The 18,061-nt window shown below is 29.6% G+C and overlaps 2 protein-coding genes across 5 annotated transcripts in view; both read right to left on the bottom strand.

The window, feature by feature from the left end:
• LOC143072336 (glycerol-3-phosphate acyltransferase 1, mitochondrial-like) overlaps positions 1-262 on the bottom strand; it is a 36,330-nt gene extending 36,068 nt beyond the window's left edge. For 2 of the 4 annotated variants that reach the window (XM_076247230.1, XM_076247228.1), the window contains exon 1: positions 8-128. The gene's annotated coding sequence lies outside the window, so the exon portion shown is untranslated. Of the gene's footprint in view, positions 1-7 lie in introns of all 4 variants that reach the window. The other 2 variants (XM_076247227.1, XM_076247229.1) reach the window with 2 other exon arrangements.
• Positions 263-4,934: 4,672 nt separating this feature from the next.
• LOC143072335 (transmembrane protein 230-like) lies at positions 4,935-16,240 on the bottom strand. Its single transcript, XM_076247223.1, has 4 exons — positions 16,137-16,240; positions 9,138-9,244; positions 6,815-6,937; positions 4,935-5,684 (listed from the first exon to the last, which is right to left on the bottom strand). The coding sequence occupies exons 2-4, from the start codon at positions 9,222-9,224 to the stop codon at positions 5,544-5,546; spliced, it is 351 nt and encodes a 116-aa protein (XP_076103338.1). The 5' UTR covers positions 9,225-9,244; positions 16,137-16,240; the 3' UTR covers positions 4,935-5,543.
• Positions 16,241-18,061: the final 1,821 nt, after the last annotated feature.

Here is an 18,061-nt window from a genome sequence, read left to right as displayed (position 1 = left end):
TACTTGCCAGCTTAAAGAATCAAGCATGCAAACTGTCTGTTTGTAAAATTAAAGGGGAATGAAGTGAACGAACATTCGTCTGCATTATTTTTTTCCACGCACGTGTCCTCCAAGTGTTTTAAAAACTAAATACTAAAACCGTTTCGGAACGGAACAAAATCCGTGTTCTACGCTCAAACTCCGCAAAAAGTTTTCAATATTATCTCATTAACGAAATGTAAAAAAACAGAGACATTATTTGTCTCTGTAAAAGATAATAGTTGTTGAAACCCAAACTGTTCTAGCCTCAGGTAGATCTTAGGCAAATCTAACTTGATTTATCTCTAAAGACCATCAATGTGCTGATGGATCGTCGTATGATGTAGAGCCTCGAGTGTAGAGCAAGACAATCTGTTTTTAGATTATGAAGCGGTGTAAAATAAGATACCTTATAAAGTTTTAATCAAAATCCCATATCTTATAAAATTAATTAAATATCTCATAACTATAATAAAAGATATCTTGTTTATGTTAATACTATATCTTATTAACTTTATAAGAGTTATAATAATGAGATATCTTATATTAAGGGACTAATGGGTCATCTTTTAAACAAATACTTCATCATATAAATAGTAAAGATTATAAAATAACTATCTTACTTCATTGTATATCTTTTTAATTATATGATTGGCTTATCAAATATCTTATTTAGTTTATATGCTATCTTATTTAGTTTATAAGATATCTCAATTAATCAAAACATACATAAAATAGAACATATAATATCTAAATTAGAACATAAAATATCTAAATAAGAATTCAATATAAAATATCTAAATAAGAATTCAATATAAAATATCTAAATTAGAATATAAGATATCATATTTAGTTTATAAGATATCTCTAAAAGCTAATGAAATATCTTAAGAATATAAAATATCTCACATGTATTTAGTTTATAAAATATCTCTATTAGCTAATGAAATATCTCGTTTAGCTCTATAATATATTATTTAATTTAGTTATCTAAAATGTTTTTTAAGATAGGATGGTATAGGATGATTGAAAATATTTTAAACCTAAATGCCCCCCATGGCCTAGCAGGAGAGAATGATTGTATATTAGATATCTTATAATAGTTTATAAGATATCTTTCAGACTTAACCAAATGTCTTTTAAACTCAATAAGATATCTTTTTTACTCAATAAGATATCCTTTTAACTCAACAAGATACCTTTTTAACTCATTAAAATAACTAAATTCTTAAATAATTCTATGAGTATTACCATGCCATGTTTATCTGTTTTAATATGACAAAAGAAAGTACATGTAGCCCCATTTTGCTGTCTCATGAAAACTTGAAAGGTCATCTTTAAAATGATGACATCATGACCAATCACCACATATTGGCAGCAAATTGGTTTTCTGTATTTTGAAAAGTGTTCTCTGGTTTTTTTTTACCTGCCACATTCTATGACTTGTTTCTCTATTAAGGACCATAACTCCTGAACATCAAATATGTAAATCAATGAATTTAACTCCATTTTTTCACCAGTATGATAACAACATACATCAATATATTACAAGTGTTGGTTAGGCAGGTCATGAGATATTGTATAGAAACAACATAAAGTGCCAACTTTCAATGGACCAAGGATTGTTACTCCTGAACAGTAAAAGTTAAAATTGTCGATAGTGAATTTGGCCTCCATTTTATAATTTTTATAATTTAACAAGAATGTGTCCCCAGTACACATATGCCCCATCCGCACTTTCATTTTTTATGTTCAGTGGACCATGAAAATTGGGTAAAAACTCTAATTTGGCATTAAAATTAGAAAGATCATATCATAGGGAACATGTGTACTAAGTTTCAAGTTGATTGAACTTCAAATTCATCAAAACTACCTTGACCAAAACCTTTAACCTGAAGTGGGACAGACAGATGAACAGAAAGGAAGGGAGAACAAACAAACAGACAAACAGACCAGAAAACATAATGCCCATAAATTGGGCATAAAAATGCCAATAAATTGGGCATAATAAAAACATTACAATTAGAAAACCACTGGTAGAAGGGTTCATAAGTTATACAATGGACAAAAGTGCAAATTTCCAACAATGAAACTCTCACTATATACAAATCTTAAGAGGACAATAACTCCTGAAATTTAAAGTGAAAAAGTCTATGTTGGACTTGACCTCTATATTTATTTTATTTGAGAAAAATAAATTTAAATTTCAAGTGCTTGGAAACAATTTTGGTTAAGGGTTTAATCCTGATGAAGTGACCTAACCTGTTAAAAATTTATATACATGTATATATAAAAATATGATGAGGTAATATAGGATGTGACAACTTTAAAACACCAGATCCCAAAAGATGTAGTTGTAGGCAACTATAGGTCATCATACCTAACTGCCTCCAACAATGAGCAAAACACATACTAAATCTTTAGGTTTGAGAGTTCCTGATAAATGTAAATCAAGAAAAGCACTTTGAACTTTTTGAAGGTATGAAATTTTATCAAGTGTTATTTTCTAATATTAAAACCCGACATAATAAAATGTAAAACAATTCAAATGACACAACAGCCTGATTTATGTAGGAGGCATACTTTTACAAAGCCCCATTCAAGTTTTGGATTTCAAATATGTTTATTGCAGTTAAATAAAAAAGAGTCCTAGTTCTTAAATTGTTTTACAGGTTAAAGGCTTCTCCTATTTGCATATCATGAATAGGATGGACAAGGAAATAATGTATTGATGTAAAGTAGAAATAAGTGAACAAAAACAATGCAATATTCATATCATTTAATGAAAGTAATATTTACATCCAAAAAAATTATAATCACAACTTTATCTATAGCAATAACAGTTACCATGGATTTTGTGAAAACGTAATAAATAAAGATTAAGAAATACAAGCACAAAACATTTGTAAAGGTCAATTTGTATCAGGATTCTTCTGAATCAGTCTTATATCATATCTAATAAAAGACAAATAGTTTTAAAATACTAGTATCTCTTATGTTCATGGTTTGTTCTTCATACAAGTAATCTGAAATAAACACTTAATAATTTGGATAGAATTGCCAAAAAATATGGGGTAAATATCTTATGTTTCATTTTTCAGTAAAAATCACAATTCTTCTGAAATTAATTTCAGTCAGTCAGAAGCATAGACCATTTTGAAAACAATTCTTATTTTTATCATGATTCACTATATTTAAAATTTCCTCAAGTGAGAGATTTGGCAACAATGCAGATTGAGACTTGATAAAGTGTAACTTTTATATAACAAACTTATTATCCTTATCCAACAATTATTCAGTCATCATTCCATATTACAATCCATCCACACAATCATCCATTGTGACAAAATCTTAAAAGTATGTTTTATTTAGCTGTTTGATTAACTTGAAAAACCCTGAATAAAAGTTGTTTTTTGAAAGATGGTTCAAATGAAGAAGAAAAAACCACCTAACATCCTCAGCCCTCCCCCCCCCCCACCCCAAAAAAAAAAAAACAAAAAACAACAGCTGAACGAAACCCTTTGTAATTATTATCCTAGTTGCTACTTATTTAAAAAAAAAAAAAAAAATTTAAAATATACTTTTTTCAAGAGTGCATAGGATCCAGATAAATCGTTTTATATGATTTCAAAATATACAAATAAACCAAATGATTTCAAAATATACAAATAAACCACATGATTTCAAAATATACAAATAAACCACATGATTTCAAAATATACAAATAAACCACATGATTTCAAAATATACAAATAAACCACATGATTTCAAAATATACAAATAAACCACATGATTTCAAAATATACAAATAAACCACATGATTTCAAAATATACAAATAATTCACATGATTTCAAAATATACATATAAACACAGTGGATTCAACATGATTTCAAAATGTACAAAAAATCACATTCAACTCTGACAGTAATTTTAAGAACTGTAAAGACATTTATAATATGTTAATATATGTATTCCATTCTCAATTTTACATGTAATCACAGCTTCATAACAAACTTACATATTGCACAGATCCATGAAATAATCGTTGTACTCTTTACATTTTTACTATCAATAAAGAGAATATATTCTTATTTAATGAAAAATTGACAACATTGTTCCATGTTTAGTCCACTCAAAGAAAATTGTCAGATTCATACTCATTATATTATATTCGAATAGAAAAAATAAAGAATTACTCCTTCGAAATGCCAAAAATTTTAAAAACCTTCTGTTGAATGAAAGAATCTGCAATCTGCTGTATGACACATTTTTTGCATGAAACATATATGAACAATAATAACTGGATTTCAGATATCCCATTATGTAAATAGAAAAGTTAAAGGAAATATGACTCCTATAATTTATATTTCAAGTGATGGCTGTTAATAAATAAATGGGAGATACATGTACATTTGTACAGCGAAAAAGACTTTTAATTATAAATTTTTTAATTCCTATATTTCTGAAAGGTTGCCTTCTAAACAACCACCATCCACCAAACTTAACCCCATGAATAAATAATATAAAATGATGGTACATTTTAATAACTCTTATTATTCCATATTGGTATTATTTTAGTAGGTTTCTCTATACGAATTGGATTTTGAATAAAAAAGCATATTCACCTGGGAAAGTGTTATTCACCGCGCTTAACGTCACGCGCTTTTACATGCAACGTTATGGTAAAATGTTTCATGTAAAATTTGTTTTGGTATATATGTTTGTGATTATATACATTTTCTTCTCTCGGAATATGGAATAAAACAATTACTGTCTTTTGCTTCGGTAAATATGGGGTTTAATTGACTTTTGAAAAACTGATATTCACTTCGGCCGTCGGCCTCAGTGAATATCAGTTTTTTAAAAGTCAATAAAACCGCATATTTACCTCATCAAAAGACAGTAATTGTATAATATTATTATCAAATGAAATTGAAAATCACAAACAGCACTATTAAAAATGTTATTACTTTTTTCAATTAAACATCATTTTTTTACCATTAAAACACTCAATAAATTTTTAACAAAACCATGCTACATGTAAATTGTAATTAGTTTTGCTATTGTAGTCATGGTTTTAAAATAAAAAATGCATACATTTATAATTATTTTTTCGGGGTACTATATTATGCTTTAAAACAAAAGTTGTGATTCAAAAGATTAAAAGACACAACAATGATATGCATTTCTCATATTTACATCAGATCAAAGGAATGTTCATTATATATTAAGTTGTTTTTTTCTGCAATACCTTATAAATGTCAAGAAGTCTATGGTTTTTCCTCATTAAAATTCGCCGTTTCAGATTCTAATGCATCCTGGGTAATATTTTCAAAAGTGTACACCAAAACGTCGTGATTGGTTAAAAATGTCATAAACAATGGAAATTCAACCAATGATGTGACTTTATTTTCATTTTGGGGTAAGAACAATGAAATTACCCATGATTCTTTAGATTCTTAAACGGCCAATTGTGAAATTGCCTGATATAAAGGTGTTCTCAGGCACTAAAATTTGTCTTGTGTTATTCATCAAATTCTGGAATGTCATCATAAGAATATCCATCATATCCTTTATAAGCATAACATGCAAGTCTAACATGATATGCACCAGGAATAAACATAATAGCTCCTAAAATAATCACAGGCCAAGTTCTGTCCCCATACTGAAATAAAATGTACATGTATAAATTAATTGTTCATTTACTCATAGTTTTTCTGTAAATTCAAAACTTAATACAGTTTTGTACTTCATCTTAAGATAGCAAAGTGGGATTAGAATTTTTAATTAGCACGTTTTCCTTTTTCCTGATTTTATGGTATAAAGATAGAACACAATGGTACAATGCCCTGGGTAGAACATTGTCAGTTCATCACCATGTATACTTTGCTAGATGAAGATACTACTTTACTTCCAACAAATTTTTTGGTAAGAATAAAATGATATAAATATATTTGATATAAAAAATAAAATGAAATATCCCTAACAAAAAGTTGAAGACATCTAGTGGTTAAAAAGAATTTTAAAAGAATACCATAGATATCAAGGTTGTAACTTTTGATTTTACAAATATTTACCATTTTTATGTGTGTTGTTTATATGCCACTAAAATAAGGAGTTTTTCCGTTTGAATGGTTTTACACTAGTAATTTTGGGTCCCTTTATAGCTTGTTGTTCAGTGTGAGCCAAGGCTCCGTGTTGAAGGCCGTACATTGACCCATAATGGTTTACCTTTTTTTTCTTTTTAAATTGTTATTTGGATGGAGAGTTGTCTCATTGGCACTCACACCACATCTTTCTATATCTATTATCAACAAGCTTGTGCAAAACAGATGCCACATGTGGTACAGGATCTTTTTACCATTTGGAATCAACTGAGATCACCCCTGGTTTTTGGTGGGGATCATTTTGCACAGTTTTCTATGTTGTGTTTTGTATAATAATGTATGTCTTTTGATTGTTTTATGTTTTTTGCAATATCATTGTCAGTTGGTGTTCTTTATTTATGAGTTTGAATACTGTAAATTCAGAAATTATTGCGATGTTTTAATTGTTGCGAAAAATGCAACACGGTTGTGATCGCAATAATTAAAACTCGCAGGGTTGTTATCGCAATAATTAAAACTCGCATTGAATTTTTATTATATAAATCAAACAGGATTTTTCTGAATATCTCAAAAATTAAAATAGCATTTTCGTTTAAAATGACAAAATCGCATTAATAAATGCACGCAATAATTTCTGAATTTACAGTTCCACTCTTGCATCTTTCGCCTCTCTTTCAAGTATTATTACCTTAGCATCAATGTAACCTGTCAACAACATTGATCCAATAACAAGCAAGACAGTTCCTATGACAAACAGCACTGTAGCAAGTGATATAGCTTTGTATGGTATCTTTGGTGGTGGTCTCTGAAACTAATGAATAAACTTCAATTACTGAAAGATCCTTTTCTTGGCAAGAAGTCCAAAGTAAATTTAGATACATTTTTTTCTTATGCAAGCTACAAAACACTTTTCATATCATTTTGAATATTTTAATAAAGAATAGACAACTTTTGAGTTATGTCAGATCATTTACCAGATAGAGGGGACCACCAGCTGTATCCCTGCACTATTAAAGTTCTTCTAGCGTCTTCATTATTGTGCAGAATATACTAGAATTAATAATTGTTCCATAGGTACTAAATCACAAATCCATTTATTTATAGCAGTGCTGATTAGGAATTATAAGAATTTAATTTGCCAAACAATTTGTGCAATATAGCATCAATAAAACCAGGGGCGGATCCAGCCATTTTAAAAGGGGGGGGGGTCCCAACCCAGGATAAAGGGGGGTTCCAACTATATGTCCCCATTCAAATGCATTGATCGGCCGAAAAAAAGGGGGGTTCCAACCCCCGGAACCCCCCTCTGGATCTGCCACTGAAAACCAAAGTTTTAAAGGAAATCCAACCAACTTGTAAGTTGTCTATTAACAAGAAAGGCTTTACTGGACTGAAAAGATTTTTCCTATTCATTGTTTGATGTCTGATAATACAACTAGCAATTAAAAATTTGTCAATGTTATGACAAAATGATGACTTACATTTTCAAGATAAAGTGTATTTAAAGCATGGGTTACAAACACATTTGTCATGTTTGCAAACCACAGAATATATATTTTGGACCTAGTATGAAAGATTTTAAACCATCTCATAAACTTAAAATAGATTAAATTTAGCTACTCTAAACCTTTTTGGCTAAGTCATATAATTAGCAATTAGTCAATTTCATACATTTAACTGCAATATAACTGGGTTTCTTACACTCTAGATCATTTTGTTCAAATTTCTGATTGATCTGCCAAATTGAATAATAGCAACAATTTACATGTATCCCTATTACTAGCTTAAGGTGGTATGGGAGTCTAAAATAAAAATGATAGAATTTGTTCATATGTTGCCAAAACCTTGTATATATCTATATACATATACATGTATGTTAAAAAAAATATATAATAAAAAAGAAAGGTCAATGTGCATTTTCTCAAGCTACAAGTTGTGACAGAGTGACACATTTTGTATGTCTAATACAGGAAAAAAACATCATTATGTCATTAGAAGTTAACTAAACAATAGAATTGTAAAATAAAATACAAAAAGATAGCATATGCTTTGAGAATATATCAAAAGAAAAGATAGGGTCACAGTACGTTTTTTCAAGTTAAAATACAAAATGTAGATTCCTTAAAAAAATGCACTGTTTCAGAGTTACCTTCCCTTAAAATGCCAATTTAAAAACATTAAAAATCAATCAATAATAATCTACACTTGTACAACTATTATTAGTTATGATCTCATAAATTTGTTCTTTTAAATGAATCAAATTTTGCTAACTTGATTGAAAATCTGGACCTTAGATTCTCTATTTTTTACAATCCAAGATGGCAGAAGACACCCATATCACTTAAATAAAAAGACAAATGTACTTGTATCCTTACTTACTTAACAAATGTTCTTGTATCCTTACTTACTTAAAAACAAATGTTCTTGTATCCTTATTTACTTAAAAACAAATGTTCTTGTATCCTTACTTACTTAAAAACAAATGTTCTTGTATCCTTACTTACTTAAAAACAAATGTTCTTGTATCCTTCCTTATTTACTTAAAAACAAATGTTCTTGTATCCTTAATTCTTAAAAACAAATCTTCTTGTATCCTACTTTTTGTTATACATTGTCATTTCAGGGCTTTTTATAGCTGACTATGCGGTATTGGCTTTGTTCATTGTTGAAGCGTACCTGTTACCTTTAAATGTTAATTTTTGTGTCATTTTGGTCACTTATGGAAACTTGTCTCATTGGCAATCATACCACATCTTTTTTTTTTATATTTACTTAAAAACAAATGTACTTGTATCCTTAAAATTGAGAATGGAAATGGGGAATTTGTCAAAGAGACAACAACCTGACCATAGAAAAAAAACAACAACAGAAGGTCACAAACAGGTCTTCAATGTAGCAAGAAATTCCTGCACCAGGAGGCGTCCTTCAGCTGGACCTTAACAAATATATACTAGTTCAGTGATAATGAACGCCATATTAATTTACCTAAAGACAAATGTACATGTACCAACCTGTAAATCTATAAAGCCATCATCAACATTTCTTCTTAATTTGTGGTATTTTACTTCTTCACCTGATCCATTTCTTGATCTTCTCATTATTCAATCACAGTGCGGACCTACAAAGAGATATAGGATACATGTACAAAATGTATATACTTTGGAAAATAAATTTAAAATAATTATATACAGTCATAGACATTAATGTGGTGGACTGTATTTTATAGGATTTGCAGTAATTGTGTATATTTCTATGTTTAAATAACATAATTGTATTTTATAAATACTATATGACTTACCGTATATTAATTAATTCAAGGTACATTGTACAATGTATGAGTATGTTTATTACAGATTAAAATTAATTGATTAGTATATGGACCATAATTTGGTATTCAGCCTTTGGTTTCTTTTTGTATCCTTTTTTGTAAGTTCTAAAACTTTAACTTTTATTCTGTGGGTTGTGTTGGTGTTAGAATAGTTTTAATGGAACAAGTGGGTTTTTCGAGAAAAAATTAATACATTTTGATTCACTGTTTGACAGGAAACCAAACTTTATTTTCTTTATTTTGCAAAATATATTTCAAAAGACACAAGGCCATAAAAAAGAATAGGTTTGTTTGCCCAAACCCTACCTACACAGAAAAAAGCTGCTTACTCAAATTCTTTTATTGTCCTGATTTGAAGAATTTTTTTTTAATCAGATAGGCATGAAGAATAATAAACACCTGATGCTTCAATTTCTTTTTTTGAAAAAAAAAAGAAAATGCCTACCTACCTACCCACTGTCTCAACCTTGGGTAGGGTTTAGGCAAACCAAAATATTTTTAATTGTGGCCTAAATGAACACCATTACTGGTGTTACTTGCTTCATGTTAAAATTTAAAATCTATTTTCAATGTTAAATTAAAGTTTTTTTAAACGCGACAGGAAACCATAAGAAACCGAAAGCATTTTTTTTGTTTTTTTTTATTGCAAAATCTGCTTAAAATAATCAGAACAGTATACTTTTTCTTAAAATCCATCTTAAATGTAAAGGCAACAGTAGTATACCGCTGTTCAAAATAAAATCAGGGTAACAAACTAAAACTGAGGGAAACGCATTAAATATAAGAGGAGAACAATGACACAACATTAAAATGTAACACACAGAGAAACGGACTAAGCATTGAACAAAATCCTATGAGAATAACAAATATAACATCAAAACCAAATACATGAATTACAGTATTATAAAACTCCTAAATATGTGCTTGTTTTGAAAACAACTAGTACAATTTATTCTGAAATTTCCAGTTTTACACAATTTATTCCAAATCATTGGCAATGTCAAAATCCTATAAATCCAGTAAAGTAAAAAACTTTTAACTTATTAAAAATTAAAATCTTAAAATAGGCATCATGTGATATATGTGACCTGTACACCATCTACATGGTTTCCACAATTTAACCTACTTTAGTGGGCTAAAATCAATAAAGTACTTCCTTTCAAGTCATGCATGGTAAAAGTTTACTTTTCCTTTGACAAGTTTATTGCATTTCTGAAAACATGATTAAATAAAAATTAAATTGTGACAAAGATACCAACTTTGTATATTCCAAGTGTAATAGTATATTAACATGTATTAAATTATCTTTATTCACCTAAAATATCCAGTAATATTTACTGCTGAAGCAAAATAAATTCAACGAGCATGGACACAATGATAAGAGACGTAATGTCAATTGAATTTTCAAAAGACCCTTTGCATCGTTATCCGGAAACAAAGTGTGTTATAATGTCCGTCTAATCTGAAATCGATTTTGTCAGGTCATTAGGCATTTATTTTCATTCAAGATTGTATGTAACATTATGCACATAGGAAAAATAAAAGACCCCCGGTGCGATCTCTTTGAAAATTGTTTTTCCTTTTAATAAACAATATGAATCAAGTCTACAGAATATGCTTGCTAACATCCTGTTGGAAACAAAAACAATGTTTAGACCTAGTATTTCATATATATCCGGCCGTAAGTGTGTGATCACGTTAGTCACATGTTTAATGTATGACCAGAAATTATTAGAACTTAACGACAAAAGCAATTTTAATAAAAAACGGAAATAACTGGACTTCTGTTTAGTGTGAAATGTAACGCATAACAGTAACGTCATTTTCTAACTTAATTATTAATTACGAAGAACAAAACTAGAATGTAAATCATCTCTGATTTACTTGTTTGAACATCTCACGAGAGTTCATATTTGCATATTGTTATAAAGAATTCTATTACAACAAAGCAGATTACACCATCTAAAATTTGCGTTACGAAATCGGAAACCAAAGTAACGCTAGTATTCTTACACCTGCTACAGAAATACTTATAGTTCTCGGCATTTTCTTCTGACTATTCTTATTGGTCGATGTTCTTTATTATTTGAAAGCAAAAGTTATGATTTTGCAGGTGACGATTATCTTTAATTTGGCAAGAGTTACACTTCAGAAGCGAAAATAACGCTAAGAAACGACACAGATACAGATAATCTGAAACATTTGTTAATTTTAAATTCTCTCTAGTGGAGAGTAGAAAGCACCTTTATTTTAATAGAAATAATATGGGGACGAAGTCCCCAATTACGGTAGAAAAATCAATAAAAAATTTTTTTTAACAAAATCGGGAAAATTTTCCCGAATTTTTCATACTACTAATGAACTCAAAATCGTTAACTTTTTTTTTCAGATCTACTTCCTGTTCTGGTCTTGTTGCTTCCTATTCCGGTTTTCTTGGCATGAGACTTTGAATAAAATGTATATTTATCATAATATCAACAAATATATTTTAAATAATTGTTTGATATGAAAAAAACGTTACCTGATAACAGCGTTTCTTTGTTCACATTGAATATGACGTCGTAACTTAAATAACGTCACAATTAAATCACTAACAACAGAACCAATATCGGAAACGTTACAGTATTTCCGTTTATCAACATGTTTGAATAAAAAAAAATAATACAGACTTCGTCCCCATTCACAGGTAATGCCTGCCTCATATTAGCATTTGATGGTGGAGCAACAACTTCTCTCACCGAAATACAATATTTTATCACTTTTCTACTGTTCTATCGTTATCGGAAACGGTCCCAAATTATGGTCCATATGTGTATGCTTAAGCTTATTTTATTTATTTACTTCAAGTCTTGCCATTTAGACTTATAAACAGATGACATGACATGTACTACTTGTTTGGGTAACTTTGGTTTCACTGTATTTTATTTTAAAACATTTCTTATCATGGATCATTGCACCCCACACTTATTCTATTTCTATTTCAAATTATGTCATCATGGTCATTATGTTTTGCTGCTATATTTCTTTTGATCTTTATTCTAGTCAACATCTTGATATAATGTTGGGCATAGTCGTATATGAAACTTGATATGTATTTTCTAATTATTAAGTTTGATTTTCTCTGTCTTTCTTAATAGATTTCAATTAGAGTGGGGTGCTCATTTTCACCATATCTTTCCATGTTTTCTACAGTTTATGTTCAGGTCTATATGTTTTTGAAGTATAGTGATATTTCTATACGAAGATAACTTAAAATGCAAAATATTCTTAAGCTTGAAAACTTGTTTGTTTGAAAATAATCATCTGAAAAATTAGATTTAAGTGTGTTTGAAATTGCCTGATGTTTTGTCTATAAAATAAAAAAGTTATTAGCATTTTTATTTGGTCCTGTCATTGTCGATGTTGGTCATGTCATTATCAGAGTTGGTCATGTCACGTTTTCTAAAGTTTCTTACAATTTTTTTAAATTTTTTTTCTTAAATCTATGTATAAAATGATGAAATCTTATTATATTACAAATTTCAGAAAAATATTTTGAGAAATAAAAGAGAAATTATAAATTTCATCTGGTCCGGTCATTGTCGAGATTGGTCCTGGCAGTCAGCGATGGTCACGTCTCGTTTTCGAGAGTTTTTGAAATAAATTTATATTTTTTATAACATTTTAGTTTCAAAATATGACATACCATTTTATATTTGGCAGTGGCTATTTGACCGGCACCGGCAAAATAGCAAATTTGCTATTTGACCGGCACCGGCTAAATAGCAAATTTGCTATTTAGCCGGCACTAAATAAAACTGTTCATTGATGTGATTAGTAGAGAATAAAAAAAAGCTTAATAATAATTTAAAATCATTTTATCACAATATCAAGCATTAAAAATACAGTACAATAAAAAATAAAAGATTTTCATAAATAAATAATTTATAACTTTATAATATTAATTAAAAGCATAAACACACATTTGTAAATACATTATTAAATATATTTTTTCTAAAATATTTATAACAAAATGTTGATTTTCAAATTTAAATCTGTGTAAAATCTACGGTTTAAATATTCTGCCAGTGATAAAAATAGTGTTATGCAAACTACATCATTAAACAGATATGACAGACAATATTAATAGTTGTTTGCTATGAATTTCAAATGGACACATGATTTAACATTTTAAGAAAAAAAATAATTAGAGAAAAACACTCACACCACATCTTCCTATATCTATTCTAATGTGTATTGGGTTGAGCTAGATCAGATAATAAGGAGCAGCGTCTGTGCAACGTACATGCTATTTTTCAAAATGAGAAAATACATATATATAAATAAATACAATTACATTTCTCTTTGTTTTAGTCTTTTTTTATACGACCCCAAAAAAATTTTGGGATCGTATAATGGTATGATGTTGTCGTCTGCGTCGTATAAAGACACATTGGTTTCCGTATAATAACTTTAGTTTAAGTGAATAGATCTTTATGAAATTTTTTCAGAAGGTTTAATACCACAAAATGAAGGTTGGGATTACTTTTGGGGATGATGGTTCCAATCGTTTAGGAATTAGGGGCCCAAAAGGGGCCAAAACAAGCATTTTTCTAGTTTGAGGATAATAACTTGTGTACAAGTATTTCAATTGCTCTGAAATTATATCGCAATGTTTAAAACCCCAAGTAGAAGGTTTGAATTCATTTTCAGGGTTATGGGCCAAAGTTTAGGAATTAAGGGCCAAAACAAGCATTTTTCTAGTTTCCAGACAATAACTTGTGTGTAATTGTATGGATCTCTCTGAAATTGTACCACAACGTACCATATATAACAAAGGGAAGGCTGGGATTCAGTTTTGGGTCAATTGCCCGAAATATGTAGGATTTAGGGGCCTAAAAAGGGCCAAAAAGAAGCATGTTTCTAGTTTCCAAACAATCATGACGATAACTTGTGTTTAAGTGTATGGATCCCTCTGAAATTGTACTACAAGGTTCAATACTACAAAAGAAAGCATGGGATTGAGTTTAAGGGTTATTGCTCCAATGGGGGTTTCAAAAAGTGGGGAGGGGGAGGGGGATTTTTTGTTTACCATTTTTTTAAGGGATTCCTTTTTTTTCAAAAATTTTCAAATTTCAAATTTTGAAAAGTTTCAAGAAGAAATATTCAATTGCACAGTATTGTGCAATAGATTTGTAAGATCTTTGACCACATTAATTTTGTGACAAAAACCCATATTATGTAAAAAATTTGATCACAATCCAAATTCAGACAGTATCAAGCTTGAATATTGTGACCAAATTGCCCCAACTGTTCAGGGTTCGACCACTGGGGTCGTATATAGCTGCGCCCTGCAGAGCACCTGGTTCACCTTTTCATTCTCAAATATTATAATTCTAAAAATCAAGGAACATTTCCTTCTTATACTGAAAAAAATGTGTCTGATGAAATTTTTATTTTTTCACGGTTTTTGTTTAAAAGACCAAGCCAGATAATCGCTTGATTATAATTGTATTTCTCAAGTCTTCTCATGGTACTGAAAGACCATTCTGCGATTGCATCGGCAACACAATCACAATGCTGGTTCCGTAAATGAAAAGAGTATACTAGTTTCCGGAATGTAGTATAGCTACAAAGTGACTATTATCATATTTGTATTTTAATTTTTAATTTATCTTATTACTTCACTTTTATTCATAAAAGATTGACCATATTTTTATTTTTGTCAAATTTTCGATGTGTACACATTTTTTTATAGTTTTTTTTTTAGATAAGAAGTTTAAGTGTTTATATGATCAACAGTAACAAAAGTTTTTAAATAGAAAATTTTGATATTTAATTATTATTCTTAAATTTTAATTCCAGTTAGATATAATTTAATCAGAGCCGGCTAAATAGCAAATTTGCTATTTTGCCGGTGCCGGTCAAATAGCAAATTTGCTATTTTGCCGGTGCCGGTCAAATAGCCACTGCCTAAAATGCCTTTATATTTCAAATCTGAGATAATTCCTTTGAAAAATAAAAAAGTTATTAGCATTTTTATTTGGTCCTGTCATTCTCGATGTTGGTCCTGTCATTATCAGAGTTGGTCATGTCACGTTTTCTAAAGTTTCTTACAAATTTTTTTAATTTTTTTTCTTAAATCTATTTATCAAATGATGAAATCTTATTATATTTCAAATTTGAGTTCAATCCTTTGAGAAATGAAAAAGTTATTAGCATTTTTCATTTGGTCCTGTCATTCGGTCCTGTCATTCGGTCCAGTCATTAGTGTAACCCATGCATGTACATAGGTGTACAAAACTAAAATTTAGTGCGATCAGTCAAAGAATTACTATTAAAGAAATACTTCTTCGAAATCGGGTTTTTCATTCTGGAAATTGGCCGAAAATCGTTGTCCAGTTTTCGGTTCTATGCGGTATTAAAGACAGTAAAGTGAAGCAATTTTGTCGTAGTTAAAAATAATCATATTTGTTATAAAAATTTTAATTTACCTCAAAATCATAAAACGGCGAAATTGTGTCCCCGGCAAATGTGTGCACCCCACTCTAAGAGTAAAAATCGAAAAATAATGGTTCGAGAACTCAGGTGAGAACTCTCTCTCAACTATACCGATTATGGGGTTAAATGAACTTTGTTCAAAATCTATTAGTAATTCATATAAATCTTGAAGGATTTTAAAGGTGTAATTAAAAGAAAATACCGTTTATAAGGCTGGAAATGGGATGAGGTAACACTTTTCTTACAACCGGAAGTAAACAATGTGTAATTCACGAACGTAACCGGAGCAATCCTGTAAACAGGGAACGGAACCTGTACGTTTTTCTGATAATTTGGTCATTCGGTAGACTGTCAAGCGGGACTCGGACATTTGCAAAGTAACAAGTTGCTTGATGGAAACTTTGATGAAATTTTATGTTACTATATTACGTTAACGTTTCTGCTTCAAGTTTTGGTAACTAAACATTCTTTATGTATGAACCAAGAAATAATAAGAAAGATATGCATCCAAACGTTTTCCTCAGAATGGTGGAGCACCGTGTAAAATGATCAATATTGTTACACAACACCGATCAAAAATGTCAAATAAACATCGAAAATCTATCATTTTGCTACCTGAATTTTCACAGTGTACCTTTTCTGATATATAGTATTACTGTCTGAAAGTTTCAAAGCCATTGTCCCAGTAGAAACGGCCAAATATATTATTTTCTCCATGTCGGATATTTTTATTGACTGTACAATCGCTTGCCAGTTTACTGTGCAATCCCTCGGAGCCTTCCTGTACAATAACTTGAAGCTTTCCTGTAGAATTGCTTGGCTAAATTTATTAAATACATTGCATATGCATTGCCGTGATTGGTTGTTCCTTGTCTGTCCTATTATATTCATCTATGGTATTTGAAATGAAAATAAACACAAAACCAGTCATTGTGACAATTAAGATTCTATCAAGGAACCCCGGGCTTTTAAGGTGACTATATCACAGACAAAAACAAAATGTGTACAATAGATAGGGAAAAAAAGTAGATGTGATATGATTGCCAAAGAGACAACTCTCCACAAGAGACAAAAATGACACAAAAATTACCAACTATCGATCACCGTGCGGCCGTCAACAATGAGAAACAATACCGCTCGGTCAGCTATAAAAGGCCATGAAATAACAAGATAAAACGAGAAAACTAACGGCTTTTATATGTACGAAAAAATGAACGAAAAACAAATATGTAACACATAAACGTTACAAACAACCACTGAATAAGTATACAAGACAAAAAGAAAAGGACAGTACAAAATATGTTAAGAATCAAATGTAAAATAAAAATGAAAATAATCCTCGTACAAAATAAATATCTATATATACCGAAAAGGTGACTATATGCTCTGGAAGGGTATTAAATTAGATGAAAAAAGAAGATGTGGTATAATTTCAAATCACGGCTGGCTGTTGAACGCGGTAGATACAACAAAACAGCATTAGAAAATAGAATATGTCCTTGATGCCATAAAGGGGTGGAAGATGAATTTCATTTTGTCATAACATGTCACAGTCAGAAATTAATAAAACTAGGATCAAAATGTTTAATGAAATTTCTAGTATTGTCCCCAGTTTTAATTCAATGAGTGAAGAAAACAAATTTGATTTTACATTTTCCTGTTTTCCAGTGAAGAATGTGATATTTTACCTATTATAATAAACTATATAAGTGAAATGTATAATGAGAGAAACAATTATAATGTCATTATATGAACTGTAATTGACGTCTCAACTTTTAATATTATACATAAGCATAATATTTGAATTAATAATGTTAAAGAGGAGGCATGCTGTCAAAAATAGTATTATAATTAAAATTAATAATCTATAAAAAAAAAAATTCTTTCAATGCTACATATGTTTGTAGTGTTTAATGTCTATCGTTTTGTAATTAATATGCCTGTCTGTTTGTTTTGTTTTTGACGAGCAGATAAGGTCGCGTCGTATTGCTTTATGTATTTGTGTTGATTACTTAGCTCTAGCATTATATTAAAGTATGTTAATCAGTACACATGGCTTGTCTCTTAGTTAATATATATAGGCTACAAACGTTACATTGGCGACGAGGATAAAAACAAAAGTTGGAA

Source organism: Mytilus galloprovincialis, chromosome 4 (genome assembly GCF_965363235.1).
Source record: "Mytilus galloprovincialis chromosome 4, xbMytGall1.hap1.1, whole genome shotgun sequence".
NCBI classification, from domain to species: domain Eukaryota; kingdom Metazoa; phylum Mollusca; class Bivalvia; order Mytilida; family Mytilidae; genus Mytilus; species Mytilus galloprovincialis.
Note: the sequence above shows the minus strand (reverse complement) of the source record. Positions and strands in the feature narration are given on the sequence as shown.

What these genes read in the sequence shown, in the direction of transcription:
- LOC143072335 (XM_076247223.1), bottom strand. Translation starts at nt 9,224, where the DNA reads ATGAGAAGATCAAGAAATGGATCAGGTGAAGAAGTAAAATACCACAAA. An exon ending in ATGGCTTTATAGATTTACAG is followed by an intron (nt 6,938 to 9,137) that starts GTTGGTACATGT and finishes TTTATTCATTAG; the next exon opens with TTTCAGAGACCACCACCAAA. An exon ending in CAGGTTACATTGATGCTAAG is followed by an intron (nt 5,685 to 6,814) that starts GTAATAATACTT and finishes ATTTTATTTCAG; the next exon opens with TATGGGGACAGAACTTGGCC.